The sequence below is a fragment of the Trichosurus vulpecula genome, chromosome 3 (assembly GCF_011100635.1).
Source record: "Trichosurus vulpecula isolate mTriVul1 chromosome 3, mTriVul1.pri, whole genome shotgun sequence".
In the NCBI taxonomy this organism is placed as follows: Eukaryota; Metazoa; Chordata; class Mammalia; order Diprotodontia; family Phalangeridae; genus Trichosurus; species Trichosurus vulpecula.
This window is the reverse complement of record NC_050575.1, coordinates 396,121,188-396,137,745: the sequence shown is the minus strand read 5'-3', so window position 1 is coordinate 396,137,745 and position 16,558 is coordinate 396,121,188. Positions and strand designations below refer to the sequence as shown.

Genomic DNA, 16,558 nt, shown 5'->3' with positions numbered 1-16,558 from the left:
CAAGGAGGGAGTAGGTTACGAAGAACTTTATGCAGAGATGGTCTGGAGTAGACCTGAGGCAGGCCAATCGCCAGCAGCCAGTAGTCCAGGTGTAAGGTGATGAGGACCTGCCCAGATGGGGTGGCAGTGTCAGGTAAGGTGGTGTATTCAAGACTTGCTGCAGAAGCAAAGCTGACAGGCCTTGGCAACAGCTTAGATGTAGGTGGTGAGATATAATGAGTCTAGGATGACTCCTAGGTTTTGAGTCTGGGCGACTGGGAGGATGATGACAAGTTTGGAAAGGGGGAAGAGTTTAGGGGAAGGATGGATCGTTTTGAGTATGCTGAGTTTAAGATGTCTAGGAAGATCCGGTTCAAGGTGTCCAGAAGGCAGTTGGAGATTCAAAACTGGAGGTGAGCAGAGAATTTCGAGTTGGAAGGTATTTCAGAAGCCATTGATAGTCTAACTCATGCCTGAACAAGAATCATCCTCTTTACAACTTAGAAAATGTGGTCATACAACCTTCCTTGATAATGGAGAGTGAAGGAAGCTCCTTCTTTGTGAACATTCCAGTTCCACCGACTGTTAAGGAGGATTTTGGTTTCTTATTTTGATCAAATTTATCAGCTTCATTCTGCGTGTACATCTCTCCTGTTTCTTTAGGCTAAACATCCCCAATTTCCTTCACTGATCCTCAGCTATGATATGACCTTGGGACTCTTCACCATCCTGAATACCTTCCTCAGGGTAATTCACATCTATCAATGTCCTTAAAATGTGGTGCCCAGAACTGAATACCCCATGGGGTCTGATGAGGCCAGAGGACATCAATCCTTCGGCCACAATTACACAGTTGAATCATACCGAGTTTGCAGCCCACTAAAAATGGGTAAATCTTTTTCAGAGGAGCTGCTATCTACACACCTTCCCTCATTTTATACTTGAAGGTGAGTCTTTGATGTCAAGATTAAGTCTTTATGTGTGTATTCTTATGAAATTTCAGCTGACTGTGTAAAATCTGAGACTTACATGAACTGATGCAAAATGAAGTGAGCAGGGCTAGAACAATGTACACAGCAACGGCAGTATTGTAATGAAAATCAACTGTGAAAGACTTAGCTACTCTGATCCATAAAATGGTCCATGCAAATCCAAAGTACTCAGGATGAAAAATGCTATCCACCTCGAGAGTCGAGAGATAACTGATGAACTCTGAGTGAAGACTGAAGCATATTTCGTTCACTTTATTTTTCTTGCCTTTTTTTTTGGAACATGGTTAACGTGAAAATATGCTTTACATACATACATACATATATGGTATATTGCTCAATGGGTGGGGAAGGGGCTACAAAGGAAAAAATTTGTAACTGAAAAAATTTTTTAAATGTTTATAAAAGATATTATTAGTGTAAAACCCCATCATATCAAGCAGGTACCACATTTCCAACCATGCTTTACCCTGGCCATCATCTTGCCAGGCCTCCCTGCTGACACCCTCTTAATTGGACCTCTAGAGACTAAGCCCAGTTTTAGAATTCTAACTATACTGTAGTCTAAGCCATCTCTCCATCTTGTCTACAATAATATCCTGAGACTTTGTTAAATACTTTGCAAAAAGCTACATAAATCATAACCATAGCTTTTCCCTGCTCTACCATTTTAGTTAACTATCAGAAAGGTATGGAGATTTAGCCTGGCACAACCTCATCTTGGAGAAGCAGTTTTGCTGACTAGCCCTTTGTCATCTCCTGTAGTAATATGCTCAAAAATTCTGCCAGGTTTCTGTACTTTTTTGGGGGGTAGGGGAGGAGGAATCAGGACATTTGTCCTTTTCCAGTCCTATGCCATTTGGTTTGTTCTCCGTATTTTATTAGAATATTTTATTTTTAAAAGTTTTATTGACTTCTTTAGTTTTTATGTCACAGACATTATGGATGTACTCTCTTCCTGCAGTGGGCTTTCCTTGGTAACAAAGAGGAACAATTAAGCAGAACTAAATGTACCCTCCATATCTGACGTAGTTCATATTCCACATCCATAATCTGCTACCTCTTGAAAAAAAAAGGTTTTCTTTTCATTTCTTCTCCACCGCCCAACCTGGTCATTTGTTTGGCTGCCTCCTTTCACTTATACCGCTGTGGTCAGTGTCTACGCCTCTGTGCCTCTCTAGCTTCCCTCATCTATTTTTAGTTTCGGAATGAGGTGAGGATGGCAACTTATGATTTCATCTCTAGAGGGAGCTCCCAGTGAGGAAATGCCCTCTACCAATGCCCATTTTGCAACTTAAGTGATTTGCCCAGGGCCCCTATAGCCAGGATGTGTCTGAGGCAGAACTTAAATCCAAGTCTTCTTGACTCTGAGGATCACCACTCTATCCCTGATGCCTATGCCAACTTAAACCCAAAATTCCTTGTGTCACAACATCATTCTATTAGATTTCATTCCCCAACTGATAGGCACTATTTCCAATTCTTTGCTACCATAAAAAGTGCTATAAATATTTTGGAATATATGGGACCTTTCATTTCACTCAGATTGTCTTTGGGTGTATAACCAGCAATGAGAACTTACTGGGGAATGACTGAAAAAATATGATGGACTACTACTGTGTTATAAGAAATGATGGAGGGTGTTGAAGAAAAACGCAGGAAAACTTGTATGAAATGAAACAGAGGGAAGTGAGAAGAACCAGGAGAAAAATTTATACCAATGACAACAATACTGTAAGGGCAAATAACTGAATTAGGAACTCTTAGCAATAATGACCAATCAGAGTTCCAGAGGACTAATAATGAAACATGCTACCAACCTCCTGATACAGAGGTGAAGGACTCAAAAGTACAGAATGAGACATATTTTCCTTTGGATGTGGCCAAGTCAGAAATCTGTCTTGCTAACTACTACATATTTGTAATGAGTTTTGTTTTTCTTATTTTTTTTTTGTTTTCTTCTTTTTAAAATAAGTTTATTTTTAGTTTTCAACATTCACTTCCTTAAGTTTTAAATTTTCTCCCCCTCCCCAGACTTGTTTTTCTTTCTTTCTCATTTCAGGGAGTAGGAAGAAAAGGTAGATTTTTACTGATGGGAAAAAAATGAAATTTAATTTTTACTGAAGATTCCATTGACTAGAAGACTTGAGTGTTTAGTTTTCTAATTGACTTAAGAAAATGACTACGTCCTTGAAATGTCAAGTATCTACAATGTGCACTATTATTGAAAGTAAAGCTCTTTTTGCCTTGTCATGTGAAAAGCTGACTAAAAATGTTCCTGTCTCAACTTATATGTAAATCTTATAAGATGTGGGATATGCCTTTTCCCCTACCCTAAGTGTCTTGCTCATCTTCCTAAAGCAGGAAAAAAGGGGAAATCTTGAGGATGCATTCAATTCCAAATCAATAATAAACCAAAAGAACATCACATACAAGAGTTTTTAAAATAATAGGCATTCCACTTTAAAACGAAAGCACCAAAATATATTATATTTATTTGTTTATTATTATCATCATCATTATTTTTACAAACAATAAATTTGCTGAAACATGCTCTGGCTCATGTTATTGAATTAAAAAATTTAACACATTTCAAAAATATCAAAAATACACTATGATGAGTCTTAAGACTATAATAGGACAATGATTGCACAAAACTGTAAGATGTGGACTCACTGCCTGGACAATATCCATTGGCAAAAGTGAGGGAAATCCTACAAAATCCAGGAGAAGGGCATATAGTCTAGAGCACAAGGAACTTATGTGTGGATGAATGATGACAGCAAGACTTACTATATGCAGGCTCTTTTCCTAAGCCAGGAAGTATTTTCTCAATTATAGGGCAGTCACTAACTGAAAATAAAATGCCACCTCTGTGTTTTTGGGAATCTGAATGGCTTCACCCAGAATGAGGTGAAATGTGAGACATGTCACACGCCATCTGGCCTGCTTCAGGCCTCACTAAGTGGCTCGGAGGCTGCTGAATCACTGTTCTATGTATTTGTCACTTGCTTCCTCATGGAGGTTTTTCACGGGATAATTAGTGAACAGAAAAAGATGGTAAGCCAGTGGCTTGTAAGTACTTGATTTTGTTGGAAGTCTACATAAAAATAAGATAATCACTCAACAGTCAGTTGACTGGCTAATACTAACTAGACCCATCTCCTGGAAAACAGCAGCAACTGCAAACCAACTATCATCCTAGTACCCAATAGTAATCAAGCTGCTCACATCTGCTCTATCTTACACGCAGAGAACGCATCATCTTATTGCACACGTATGCTTGACAGTAGTATAATAAACCCTCATTTGTCTGGAGTGGTGAGTCGGTGACTAGGATAGCACTGTGGCTTGACATATCAATCTTCAAAGTTTAGAATATAGTACTTCCCAGATCCATTTTGATTAAATGCCATGACTCTTAAGAGTCATACATTTTCAACTCACAGGGGTCACCCACTGCTGTTTGAAGGCCTCAGAATAAGTTGTTATATGCTTTCAGAACCTCTGTTACTCTGTGCTGTTACACAGAGATGGCAGGTACACATTTTACAAAGAACACAGAACCATGAGAAGGACACTGTACAAGGGGAATCTAGGGACACATTTAGTCTCTCAGGCTTAAGAGAGCAGATAGTGCTCGGCATATGGGACTAGATGTCATGAACCACTGATAGCCTGATCAGATAATGCAATTTCCTACACATCATCTTTTAGGGCAACAGGTCTCCTATTCTGGTGGGGGTGAGGTGGGGGGAGGGAGCCGCTTGGATTTTTAGGAAGCAATCTTTTACTTATCTCTTCCAGAGTGGTTGAATAAGAGAATCATTTCCCTATACCCGCAAATTTAGGTTTAGTTTTTTAATCTAATCTGAAATTTTCTAGAAAAAAAATTTAACTTTAATACAGGAACATTTGTAACCTCCAAATTCTGAGCTTACAAGTCAAAAGAATAAGCCCAATACACCAGGTTGTAAAGAACTAGTGACTATTGAAACAAGCAGTCTGGGGAAAGAAATGAAAGAAATACAAGCTAAAGACAACTCTGAGAAAGGCCCTGATTTCCATGTGGCAGCTTTACAAATCAGCCTTCCTTTTTAGAGGATGTTACTTCTACAACTATTCTGCAGTTTTGGAAGGACAAGGCTCAGCATTATCATCACTATCTTAGCCTCTTCCCCATTTGGCTTTCTCATTTCCCCAGAAACAATGCTACCTGCCACAAAATAATTCACCCATTTTTTTAGTGAACCTCAAACACTGAATGTGCCCCCTAAGGAGGAACTGATCAGATCGCAGATTTGAAACTGCAAGTTCTTTAGTAGCAGAGCAACAATTTGACAGACAAACCAAAATTTTCCTAACAGTACAAGAACTCAAATTTGGACTCCTGAAAAGATTATCATTAAATGGTCATTAAGCAATTAACAGGATCCCCTTTAAAAGCTATCACAAGCGCCATACATTCGTACTTCTTAGACAATCAATACCGTGGACTCTTCAGTAAACTGATCATCTGGGCAACTGGTTTGCTATTATTGCTTCAAACAACAAGCCCCCCACAAAGTATAGATTGAGCTGCTTTTAAAAATTATTTGGCAAACCTTTATGTTCCTACTAACAAAGCAAATGCTAAATGGTTCCACCCTGTTTTCTTCTTGGACTGTGCAAACACTCAACAAATCCAAATTGTGCCCCCAAAATGATTATGAGAGGCAGTGTCAAAGTTTTGGAACAAAAATTAGAAATTAGCTTTCCTGTCTACATAAGTCTTCAAATTACAAAGGTAACTGGACAAAATGTGCAAGGAAATGCATTTTGACAGGGCCATGTGGAATGAGAAGTGATGTGCAAAAGGTACAGAAAATGAAGGTTTCTGTCTGCATGGAAATGTTTCTAATCTGGTAAGAATCATATAGCAGTAAATAAGTCCAACACTCTTTGAGAGCATATATGGTGTACTAAGACTGATTTTTAAAGGGCAACATAGTCTGTCACTGCAATATTAAGATTTGAAGGCCTATAAAAAAACAGATTTTAGTGTTAAAATCTGTTCCTCTGGTTTTCAGGAAAAAGGATCTCCTCCTCCACTAGAGGGAGAAAAGTTCTAATATGTGAGGTTCATCCATCTGTTCTCAATTTCTCCTGAACATAAAATAGCTCAAGGTCACCTGGACTGGAGTCAGACCCTGGCCCTACCCAGTAGAAGATGAAAACTGCTTCCATATTTTATGGAATTATGTCAGTCTCCAGATCACTCCTCCTCATATGCAGGGAAATTCTCAGCCCCTTCTCATTCCTGTCAAGAGATCTGAACTGGATCCCCTCACCATGACCAGGAGACTCTGTACCTTTTCTCTTCATTCTGATTTTTACCTTTTAAAAATTCATATCCCTCTCAAGAGAACTCTGAATCTTCCCCCATCTCTGTTCCCTCTAACCCTTCTTGGGACCCCTGTGAGGGGCACCAACACCTTGCTGTCCCTAATCTGAGGGACCAAGGTGGGGACTGTCTCTAAGAAGATTGGCTCGAGTGCAGATTCAAAAATAAATTTCAGTCATTGAAAAGTGCTTCCAATACAGGACGTACGTAAATCAACTGTCTGATTGGCTCTGCATTCCCAGTGAACTTCATTTCCATAGGCTGTATTCTTGTATAAAAGTAAGAATAAGAAGCCACATGACTACAGCACATCTCATCATTAGGCTAAGCTCTGACACCTGACAAGGTGTCAAGCCAGAGATCCTTCAGCAGTGATGGTGAAGAGAAATCAATCTTCGGTCACTTCTTCCACAAAACAAATCCCCCTCCTGCCCAGGCAGGCAAGTTCTCAAAATTAACCTGGGAGAGAAGGGGTTAATGGCAGGTGGCAGGACTGAGGTGGACCTTCTCCTCCCCAGGGAATTCCAATGACAATTAAATGTTAAATCCATTAGTTCTAGTTCATTCTAAGTAGTTACTAGTTCATTCTAAGTAAACCCAGCCACTCTCATTTTTCATTCCCAGTGCCTCCTTTCTGTTCATCCACAGGGTGGCAGCCAACACAAAAGCCAAACTTGTTGGGAAGGACCACTGGCCACAAGATCCATCACCTTCTCAGATCCCGGAGTGCCTTCTGGAGCGTTACAGAGCAGTGTCAAATTCTTCTGAATGGTCCACCCGATCCTCCTCCCAGGGTTCTGAGTCTGGCCCAGCCTGGGCATCCTGGGGGTGTTTCAGTTGTTCCTTTACTTCCTCTTCCAGGTCATGAGGTACAATAAGCTGATCCTCTGGCTCCAGCTGAGTTGGGGCACAAAAGTAGCCCGTCTTTTTCTTGGGTGCTTCTGTGGCCACCTCAATGAGATTTAAGCTATCCTCTAGGGGCACAATAGAGCCATTGGAGAGTTTTTTCCCATAGAGGCAAGAAGTGGATGGAGATTTCTGTAACTCCCTGCTCATTGGAAGGTGTGTTCCACAGTTCACACTGTTTTGTCTCTGGAACCTAAAGAACAACCCTCCAGAGTCTTCCTCAGGACCTAGGGTCAGAGAAGTCTCTTCAAGAGCAGGCGGCGATGCCTCAAGACCCTTTCCTTTACAGCAATGGATATCTACTTCCACCTCTACCTTGCTACCATTTGTTATAACCCCTTCAACTGGCTGGTCATCATCGCTGTCCAGGCCATTGTCAGACTGGTTACTTGAGAAAGTGGCACAAGACGGTTGGCGCTGAAATACCCCAGAGGTAGGCGTGGGATGGAGGCTGCAACGTCTTTCTGGCCTTGGCAGTAGGCTGGCATCCAGGCCAGTGGCATTGTGCTCATCAGAAGCTGTGGAACCCACTTCACTGCTCACTTCTGAGGTGGACATTTCACTGCTGAACTCGGAGGCAATGCCGCTACTGGAGGAAGGGGTGGTTGGCTTTGGAGCATCTTTCATGGTGGTAGCTGAGGCAAATCCCCCAGGACCTGGGAGGCTGAGGCCATTCACCTCACAGGTACAACCATCTTCCCCAACATTCAAACAGATCACCATTGCCCCAACATTGTCCTGACAACCATAGCTTTGTGCTAGTGTGCATAACTTCTTGGCAGCTGCCAATGGATCATGGACATGCCGCACTGCAGCCACAGCTTCCAGGTAAGACAAACGTTCCCACAGTGCTTTGTTTCCCAAGATCAGCAGCTCATCTTGTACCGTAAGTGGAAGGGAATATATATGGGGCTTTGGAAGGATCCAAGGGTAGAGATATGTACAGCCCAGCATCCGGGTACAGCAGGTTACTCCATTCACTTTGTTGTCCTAAAGATAAACACAATTAGTTTAAACAAGTGTGTTGATAAGCAAAATGGGCTCTTAGCACTCAGTTCAACCAAGTGCACTTGAAGAGTCTGGCTTTTGTTTCCTTTGAGTAATTCAGTGTATTTCACTGAGTCCTACTAGGTGCTAAGCCCCAGGCCCAAACCCCTATTAGGTGCTAAGCCTATGCGGGTATGAAGCTCCCAGGGTACTAAGGGGAGGTGCTAACTCAAGAGCCAATCATAGGAGCCTAAGTTCTGGTCATTCAGATGATGTTCGATGATATTTGAAATGCTATAAGAAGAGAAGACAGAGCCTTTTGCACAGGAGCTCTCACTTGTGCTGGTATGCTGATGCAGAGACTTCAGGCAGCTGCAGCTAAGAGCCCTCCAGCTTGTAAACCCGGATGTTGGGACTTTGTTAAATTCTGGTAACTATGTATTGGGATTTGAATCAGACAAGGTCTGTCTGTCGATGTTTGTAATTTGTTTGTATTTTGCTCTGATGTTCAGGGTGCTGGCTTTTTCCCCTGAACTAAGTGAATAGTATTTGTGTGCCGAATTAAAGTAAGCTTGTCAACCCCTTAACATTGCTTTCCTCAGTAAAGCAGATCAAAAGAACCTGGGCTTTTGCAGTGTGCTGGTAGCATGCTTGTTGTTGGGCTTATGTTGGTCTTTCACCTCCACAACAGTTGTTACCCGGATTGTTGAAACAACAATAAGCAATAAACCTTAGGGGTCTTGACATTTATCTATGGCCTACTTACTGCTTAAGAATGTGTCATAGAGGAAAACAGATATATCATAAATACTTTCCAAAGACTTGAAAGTTCTTACCTATGCCAGAGCTAAAAATGTAAGATTATAGCCAAAAGTACTTTATTGTTTTCATACTAAATAGTCAAATGCAGTAATAAAAGTTGCTTGCCCCTAACATCTCCAAAGTACTCAGCAGCCTTTATGACAAAAAAGACTTCATTGCTTTTCTACCTAAAGAAACCTCTGGATTAGAAAAAACCACTAACACAAGTCACACCATTTTTCCTTATCACTAGTATTCTGAGAGAAGTTCAGAATCCAATGAATCATTGCAAATGGAAAGTTGGGACTAGCTAAAAAGATCTCAGGAGATACCTGATTGCTTAGGAGAACTTTTGCAGGCAAACAACCTACAAAAAGAAACTGGAAGTAGACAAAGGAGTCCAAAGTGATTAAAAAACCAAATTTATTGACCCTGATTCCAGCACAAAAGTGAATTAATGGAAGGTCAAATTAGAACCCATGCAACTCTAAACAAATTAAGAAGTCATAAATTATTTGTTCTAGAATTCCACCTTAAAGAAATTCTAACGTCCACATACTATGCTTCAAAATACTGAATTAACTGTTTTGCTTTAGGTGAAGGTTTTTTTTTATTAACTTTGAGGTCAAAATGCTTCCCCTCTGAGGAAACATGACATCAATGCAGACCTGAAAGGGAATTTTACTCTATATGCAAGGTTATCAAATTTTGTCCACCAGTTCTTCAAATCAGCTTCAAAAGCTGTCTACAACCCAAAACAAATCCACACCAGCTAAACTTTACGTATTCAAAGCCCCCTCTTTTTACTTATCTTTATGGATTCAGGGCTCAAAGGGACCTAAAGGGACCTGGAAGTCATTGTATCCCCATCCCTTGGTTTCACAAATGAAGGAAGTGAGTTTTCTGAGCAGGGCAGGCAAGTGCTTTGGCTCTAAACCCAGAACTCCTTCCACTGCACTGTGCTGTCTCTTTTAACTGCCTTCACATCAAGTAATCAATTAACAGAGAATGAAGCCCTGGCCTAGAGCTCAGATGCAGGGAGTCATCCAGGCCAGGATTCATGCCTTAGAGGCCTTCCTGGTGGGGTCTGTTTATATGTGTTCATGGATCACAATGCAGTGCACAAGACTGCTTGTTATGGGAGTCAGAGCACTGAAGTTTGAATCTGGGCTCTTTTATTACTATTTCTGTGCTGGAAAAATCACTTTACTTTTTCAGGCCTCAATTTCCTCATCTATAAAATGAGAGGGCTGGACGAGCTAGACTTGAGAAGTCACTTCCAACCCTAACTCTGTGATTCAAATGAGTCACTGTCCCAGGGTAATTGCTATGGTATTTCCATGACTCTTACTTTGCCTGCAGAAGTATTTTTGGAAAACAATCTAAATGCACAAAAGGATCATATAAGGTGTTTCATACAGTGAATTAGTAGTAAATAGTAATGACTGTGCTTCTTGCATACGTCTATGCTACTGGATTCTAGGTATCTACAAACCAGTCTCTCTGAGAAACAAAAACAAAAATATTGAGATAACTCTTAAAAAAAAAAAGAAGATAAAAATATTAAAGATGCTGGCAACTAATGCCTCAAGTAGTTTAAAAAAATTTACTAGATAAACAGTACAAAATAAGAAAAAAATTATAGCTTTGCATTTCAGAGCAGGGAACATGGAACAACAAGGCTCTGTGCCTTCTCGAGCATCTTGTCAGGAAGAGCACACCAACGATACTGGAAATCAAGTGAGAAGATTCTGTGTTGGCTTGTCTTTGTTTTTTGAACATGAGATAATGTGTGCAAAGAAATGTCACAGGTGTCGAAACAAGAATGGACCTTTCACTTCAAATGAATCTAGCTCGTTCCTGCTGTTCACTATTTGTCAACTAGGGGTTCCTGTCCAGCAGTGTTACTGAAAGCCTTTTGAACATCATCTTGGATACAAAACTAACACCAAGAACAGACTTAGCCCAGAAATCGCCAATGGTAAGAAGCTCTGGTCCTTTTCAGAGAACTCTAACCACACAGTAGCTATGAAGTGTCTGGATGTCATGGAGATGACCCCCCCAACAAGAGGGGCTAGAAAAAGCAGCACAGACCTCTGTTATGATGGCTTTCTGTTCCTTCACCCGCTGCAGCTCCTGTGGGCAGTGTTCCAAGCTGAAGACTCTGGAGAGGGGCAAGGGCTGTCCATTCCGGCACAGGACTGCTTGGCATGTGCCTACATTGGCCACTGTCAGGGTGAAGCTACTTGTAGGATCAGCAGCATCATGTCGGACGTAACAGAGGAGGGCAGAGGAACCTAGCTTCTGGCCAGCCATTCCCAATTTTCTGTTTTGGCAAAGAAGTAAAATAAAATGGAGCACCTTAAACTTAGCCTTGCAAATTATTTTCTGTCATTGCTTCAAGTCTCAATATCCACCAATAGGAAGACAACTAGTCTCCTTGCTCCCCTATGATGCTCTCATGATCCAGACTTGGCCCTTACCCTTGAAAGACACTGGCTAAAGGTGGTAATGGGGAGAAGCCAGTGAGAACCAGTCTCTACCTCTTCCTCCCTTACAAGATTATTGTAAAGAATGACCTTGGGAAACTTTAAAGAGTTATAGAAATACTGGCCATCATTATTACTATCATAAAGTCTTCCAAGTTGAATGCTTAAGAAAAAGAATGGAGAAAGAGGGATGCCTCTTCCTTTGGTGGGGGTACTCTGACTGCAAGTCAGCTAAGAAGCATTTATTGAGCACCTACTATGTACCAGGCACATGCTAAGCCCTAGGGATATAAAAAGAGGCAAAAGAAGGTCCCTGCCCTTGAAGAGCTCACAATCTTAATGGGGGAAACAACATGCAGACAATTATGTACAAAAAAGCGATATGTCAGGATAAATGAGAGAGAATCCACAGCGGGAAGGGACCATCATTAAAGAGAATCTGGAAAGGCTTGTTATAGAACATATCCATCTATCTATCCATCTATCTATCTATCTATCTATCTATCTATCTATCTATCTATCTATCTATCTATCTATCTACCTACCTACCTACCTACCTATCTACCTACCTACCTAACTATCTACCTATCTACCTACCTACCTATCTTAGTTGGGGCATGAAAGAGGCCAGTAAATGGCGATGAAGAGGGAGAGCATTCCAGGCATGCGGGACAGCCAGAAAAAAATGCCTGGAATTGGGACATGGAGTGTCTTGTTCAAAAAACAGTCAGAGGGCCAGTGTCACTGGATCGGAAGACTACATGAAGGTAGGGCAAGGGTGAGAGGAGTCTAAGAAGACTAGAAGGGGGTGAGGAGTGCATTTTTTTTTTTTAACGATAACAATATTCTTGAAGGTCCTACAGGATTTAAATACTTCAATTAGACACGGCCACTGTGCTACAGAAACCTCTAATCACAGATTTCATACAAGTGGAAGGCTAGACTGTTACACCCCCTAACTTTCCATCTGAGATGGGCCTTTACAAACAGTCACTCAGCTAGGGAAAGGAAAGGTCAGGGCCAAAACTCAAGTCCCCTGACACCTGGTACAGTACTCTGCTATAGTGCCCTGCCTTCTTCCTGGAAATCCTAGATGGGAAAGTCAAGAAGACAGAACACAGGCAACTAGCATATGGTCAACTTATGCATCCAATAACTCATTCACATGTCAATCAATCAAGCTTCCCATGGACTATGACAGGGGAGTGAGGAAGAAGGAAAGAAATTTAACTAACACCGATCCTCCCCTCAGTCTAGTCCGTCTCCAGACCCGGAGAGGCCTGTTTCTTAAAGCTCTGACTAAGAAGTTGAGTTTGTAATTTGCTTACCTATGAGATACCAAAAATGTGTTAGCCATGAAAACTGTATCAACTGCTGACTGCTGCACCTCTTCCAGAAGCACGTCAGCCATAGTGCACTGTAGCAGGAGGGGGAGCTCCTCATTCCGGTCTCCATCAAACATGCCATATACGGCTTCCACACCTTCAGCAAAGTTATCCACGGCCAAAGCAGACACACAGAGCCTATAACAGCAGGGGGCAGAGAAGTCAGGTAACCAACCGCTGTTACTATCTTCTGAGTGGCCATTCTTTAAAAATTAAAGTCAATATTCAGTTGGGAGGGAGGAAGGGGTAAGTACTCAGGAAGATAAAAGGCAGAAGAATGACAAATGTACAAACGAACATTGTCTCTAGATAGGACACTGATGCTGAGGTTGAAAAACGATCATGGCATAAGGAGAAAGGGAATTAATCCTGTTAATTTAGTGGGTAAGTGCAGGCTCTGTTAAAAAATGATGCTTATGTTTGCACATATAGAACCTATATCAGATTGCTTACCGTCTCAGGGAGGAGCAAAGGGAAGGAGGATGGAATAGGATTTGGAGCACAAAACTTAAAAAACATGTTAAAAATTGTTTTTTACATGTAATTGGGGGAAAACAAATGTCATTGAAAATTTTTTTAAAATGATGCTTAAATGGCACAGAAAAGCTATCCTTTCTGGGTAACCATCAAGGAGGGTTCTGGCCCAAGCTAAGGTACTCACTTATTCCTCTGGCCAGCCATCTCAGCAAGCCCATGGCTCCAGAAGGTCGACGCACCTGCAGAATCAGCCGTCGGCAAGGGTTTCTGATCAATTTTCAGGGTGGTGATATGACTGCAAAAAAGGTTAAACTATCATGAGGCACTGGTGCTATTTTGCATTTTCTTGGCCTTCATTTCTATTAACTTAATGTGAACAAAGGCAGCTTCCTATTTTATGGACACAGCTCTCACCTGGTGCTAACGCCTTGTGTTAGGATTTGTTTTCCATAGGTTATACCACCGTTTCTAGAGGAAAGGTGAACTTCATTGGTAGACGCTCTTGAAAAGGTACTAGCTGATGCCATTATGTTACCCTCATGTTGTGCCTCTGACCCTGACTTGGGCAATCCCAACTTCCAGGAGTCTGTTTCCTCCACAGTACGATGGGAGAAACCCAACCAGAATACCTACTTCACAGTATGATTATGAAGCTCGAATGAGTGCACTGCAAACTCTAATGCTCTATAAAAATGTCCCTTGCAATTATCATCAGGTACAATTCAACAACTATTTACTAAGCGCTTACTGTGTTGGTCAAAGTGCTAAATTGTTGATAGACTGAAAATATTTTTAAAGCATTTACACAGTTAGTAGAACAAAGCTGATGCTTAATAAATGCTTATTCTCTTCCCTTCCACCTGTGAGGGTTACAAAGAAAGACAAAAATGGTCTTAGCCCTCAAGAAGTTCACAGTCTAATAAAAAAGACAACATGCTAGTAATAACTATGCATAAATTTCAGTCATTTCAGTTGTGGCAGACTCTTTGTGATCTCATTTGGGGTTTTCTTGGGCAAAGATGCTTGAGTAGCTTGCCATTCCCTTCTCCAGCTCATTCTACAGAAGAGGAAACTGAGGTAAAGAGGGTAAAGTGACTTGCCCAGGGTCACAGAGCTAATAAGTGTCTGAGGCCAGATTTGAACTCAGGAAGATGAGTCTTCCTAATGCCAGGCCTGGCACTTGATTCACTGAGCCAACCAGCTGCCATGTTTAAATGAGGTAGGATAAATGGGGAGATAATTCTTAGGCAGAAGGCAAAGGCTTCCTACAGAAGGTGGGATTTTGACTGTTACCTGAAGGAAATCAGGCAAGCCAGGAGGTAGAGATGAGGAGAGAGCAATCCAGGCTAACAGGAGTTAGGAAATGGAATGTCTTATGTGAAGAACACAAAGGAAGCCAGTGTTAATGATATACAGTATGTAGAGAGAAATATTAGGAGAATGGAAAGGTTAGGAAGGGTTTGAGAAGTCAAAGAGAGGACTTCATATCTGGTACTGTGCTTTAGGAAGACCACTCTGATAGCTGAGTGGAGGATGGACTGAAGACTGGAGGCAGGCAGATCCACCAGAAGGCTACTGCAATGGTCTAGGTGTGAGGCGAGGAGGGCCTGCACCAGGGCGAGGAGCATCAGAGAGAAGGTACAATTGTGCTCATCATAGCTGCTGCCAATTTGTTGGAACCCAAAGCTGTTAACGGCTGCAGGCATACCTTACTGACATACCTTAAGTTGGAAGTTGATTAAAAATTACTTAATGGATTTGAAACAAGAGAACAGGGAGATTTTGCTTCACAGACTCCTACAATAAAGAGATTTCTGAGCTTTAGCTTTCGCTCTACTTATTTCAAGCAATGTTTAGTACACAAAATTCTGATACAGTGAATTAACTTAAATCGGAGTTCAGAGTTTGTTGTGCTGGGATTTGAACAGCATGAAACCCCAAATTTCAGCATCCCTCCAGCATAACCCCTACCTGAAGCAGAAAACCCTCTATGACACACCTGTCAGGTCATCGCATCCTCCTCTCAGAGACCTCTAGAAAATGGGAACCCATTCCTTCCCAAGGCAGCCTGTCCCACTTTTGGGTAGCTCTAATTATTAGGAAGTTTCTCCTGACACTGGGCCTAAATTTGCCATTGTAATGTCCACCTGCTGCCCCTTCTTCTTCCTTTTGGGACTAAGTAAAAGAAGTATAATTCTTTTTCCATATCATAGTCCTCCAAATACTTGAAGACAGAAATTATCTTCCCCTTATGTCTTCTCCAGGTTAAAAGTACCCTTCATTTCTCATAGTATGAACTCTCCTGTGTGTGTGTGTGTGTGTGTGATTGCATCTTTTTCAGTTGTTATTTTGCGGATTTGATTATCTGCCTTCTTTTTAATCACATTGGCTAAAGGTTCAGTAACTTTTCTAGTCCTTTCAAAGACTTAGCTTTTAGTTTTATTGATCATTTAGTGGTTTTTTTTTTTTGCTTCCAGTTTATGTTTCTTCTCTAATTTTTAGTGTTTTATCTTTTGTGCTTGTTTAGGTTCACTTGTTGGCTTTCTAATTTTTAGTTAGTTTTTGTTTTTATTTTGCAGGGGGCAAGGCAGGGCAATTGGCGTTAAGTGACTTACCCAAGGTCACACAGCTATTAAGTGTGTCAAGTGTCTGAGGCTGGATTTGAACTCAGGTCCTCCTGACTCCAGGGCCGGTGCTCTACTCACTGTGCCATCTAGCTGCCCCTCTAATTTTTAAAAAGCATATTTGTTTGTAATTCTCTATTTTGTCAATGTATGTTTGTAGGGATATGATTTTCCCCCTTAGCTGCATCCCAGTTATTTTGATTACATTGTTGTCATTTTCTTTCACATAATTTAGGTACAGGGGTGGGGAACTTGTAGCCTCGAGGCCATATGTGGCCCTCTAGGTCCTAACGTGCAGCCCTTTGACTAAATCCAAACTTCACAGAACAAATCCCCTTAATAAAAGGATCTGTTCTGTAAAACTTGAATCCCTGAATTTTAGGATTTAATTGTTAAGTCTTCATTTGGGCCAGTCTTTCATTTGTGCTTCCTGAACTGATTATTTTTATTGGGTTATGGTCTGTAAAGGATGTGTTTACTATTTCTGACTTTTTATATTTGTTTGTATTATCTCTGTGTCTTATTTAATACATGGTGA

The 16,558-nt window shown here is 41.2% G+C and overlaps 1 protein-coding gene across 1 annotated transcript in view; it reads right to left on the bottom strand.

Moving 5' to 3' along the window:
• Window positions 1-3,056: 3,056 nt before the first annotated feature.
• The window catches only part of PHLPP2 (PH domain and leucine rich repeat protein phosphatase 2), a 102,890-nt gene continuing 89,388 nt past the window's right edge, over window positions 3,057-16,558 (bottom strand). The window contains exons 16-19 of the mRNA XM_036751145.1: window positions 13,581-13,691; window positions 12,863-13,057; window positions 11,140-11,371; window positions 3,057-8,247 (exon numbers count right to left, since the gene is read on the bottom strand). Of these exons, the coding sequence (XP_036607040.1) occupies window positions 7,093-8,247; window positions 11,140-11,371; window positions 12,863-13,057; window positions 13,581-13,691 (1,693 nt within the window). The 3' untranslated portion in view covers window positions 3,057-7,092. The remainder of the gene's footprint in view (window positions 8,248-11,139; window positions 11,372-12,862; window positions 13,058-13,580; window positions 13,692-16,558) is intronic.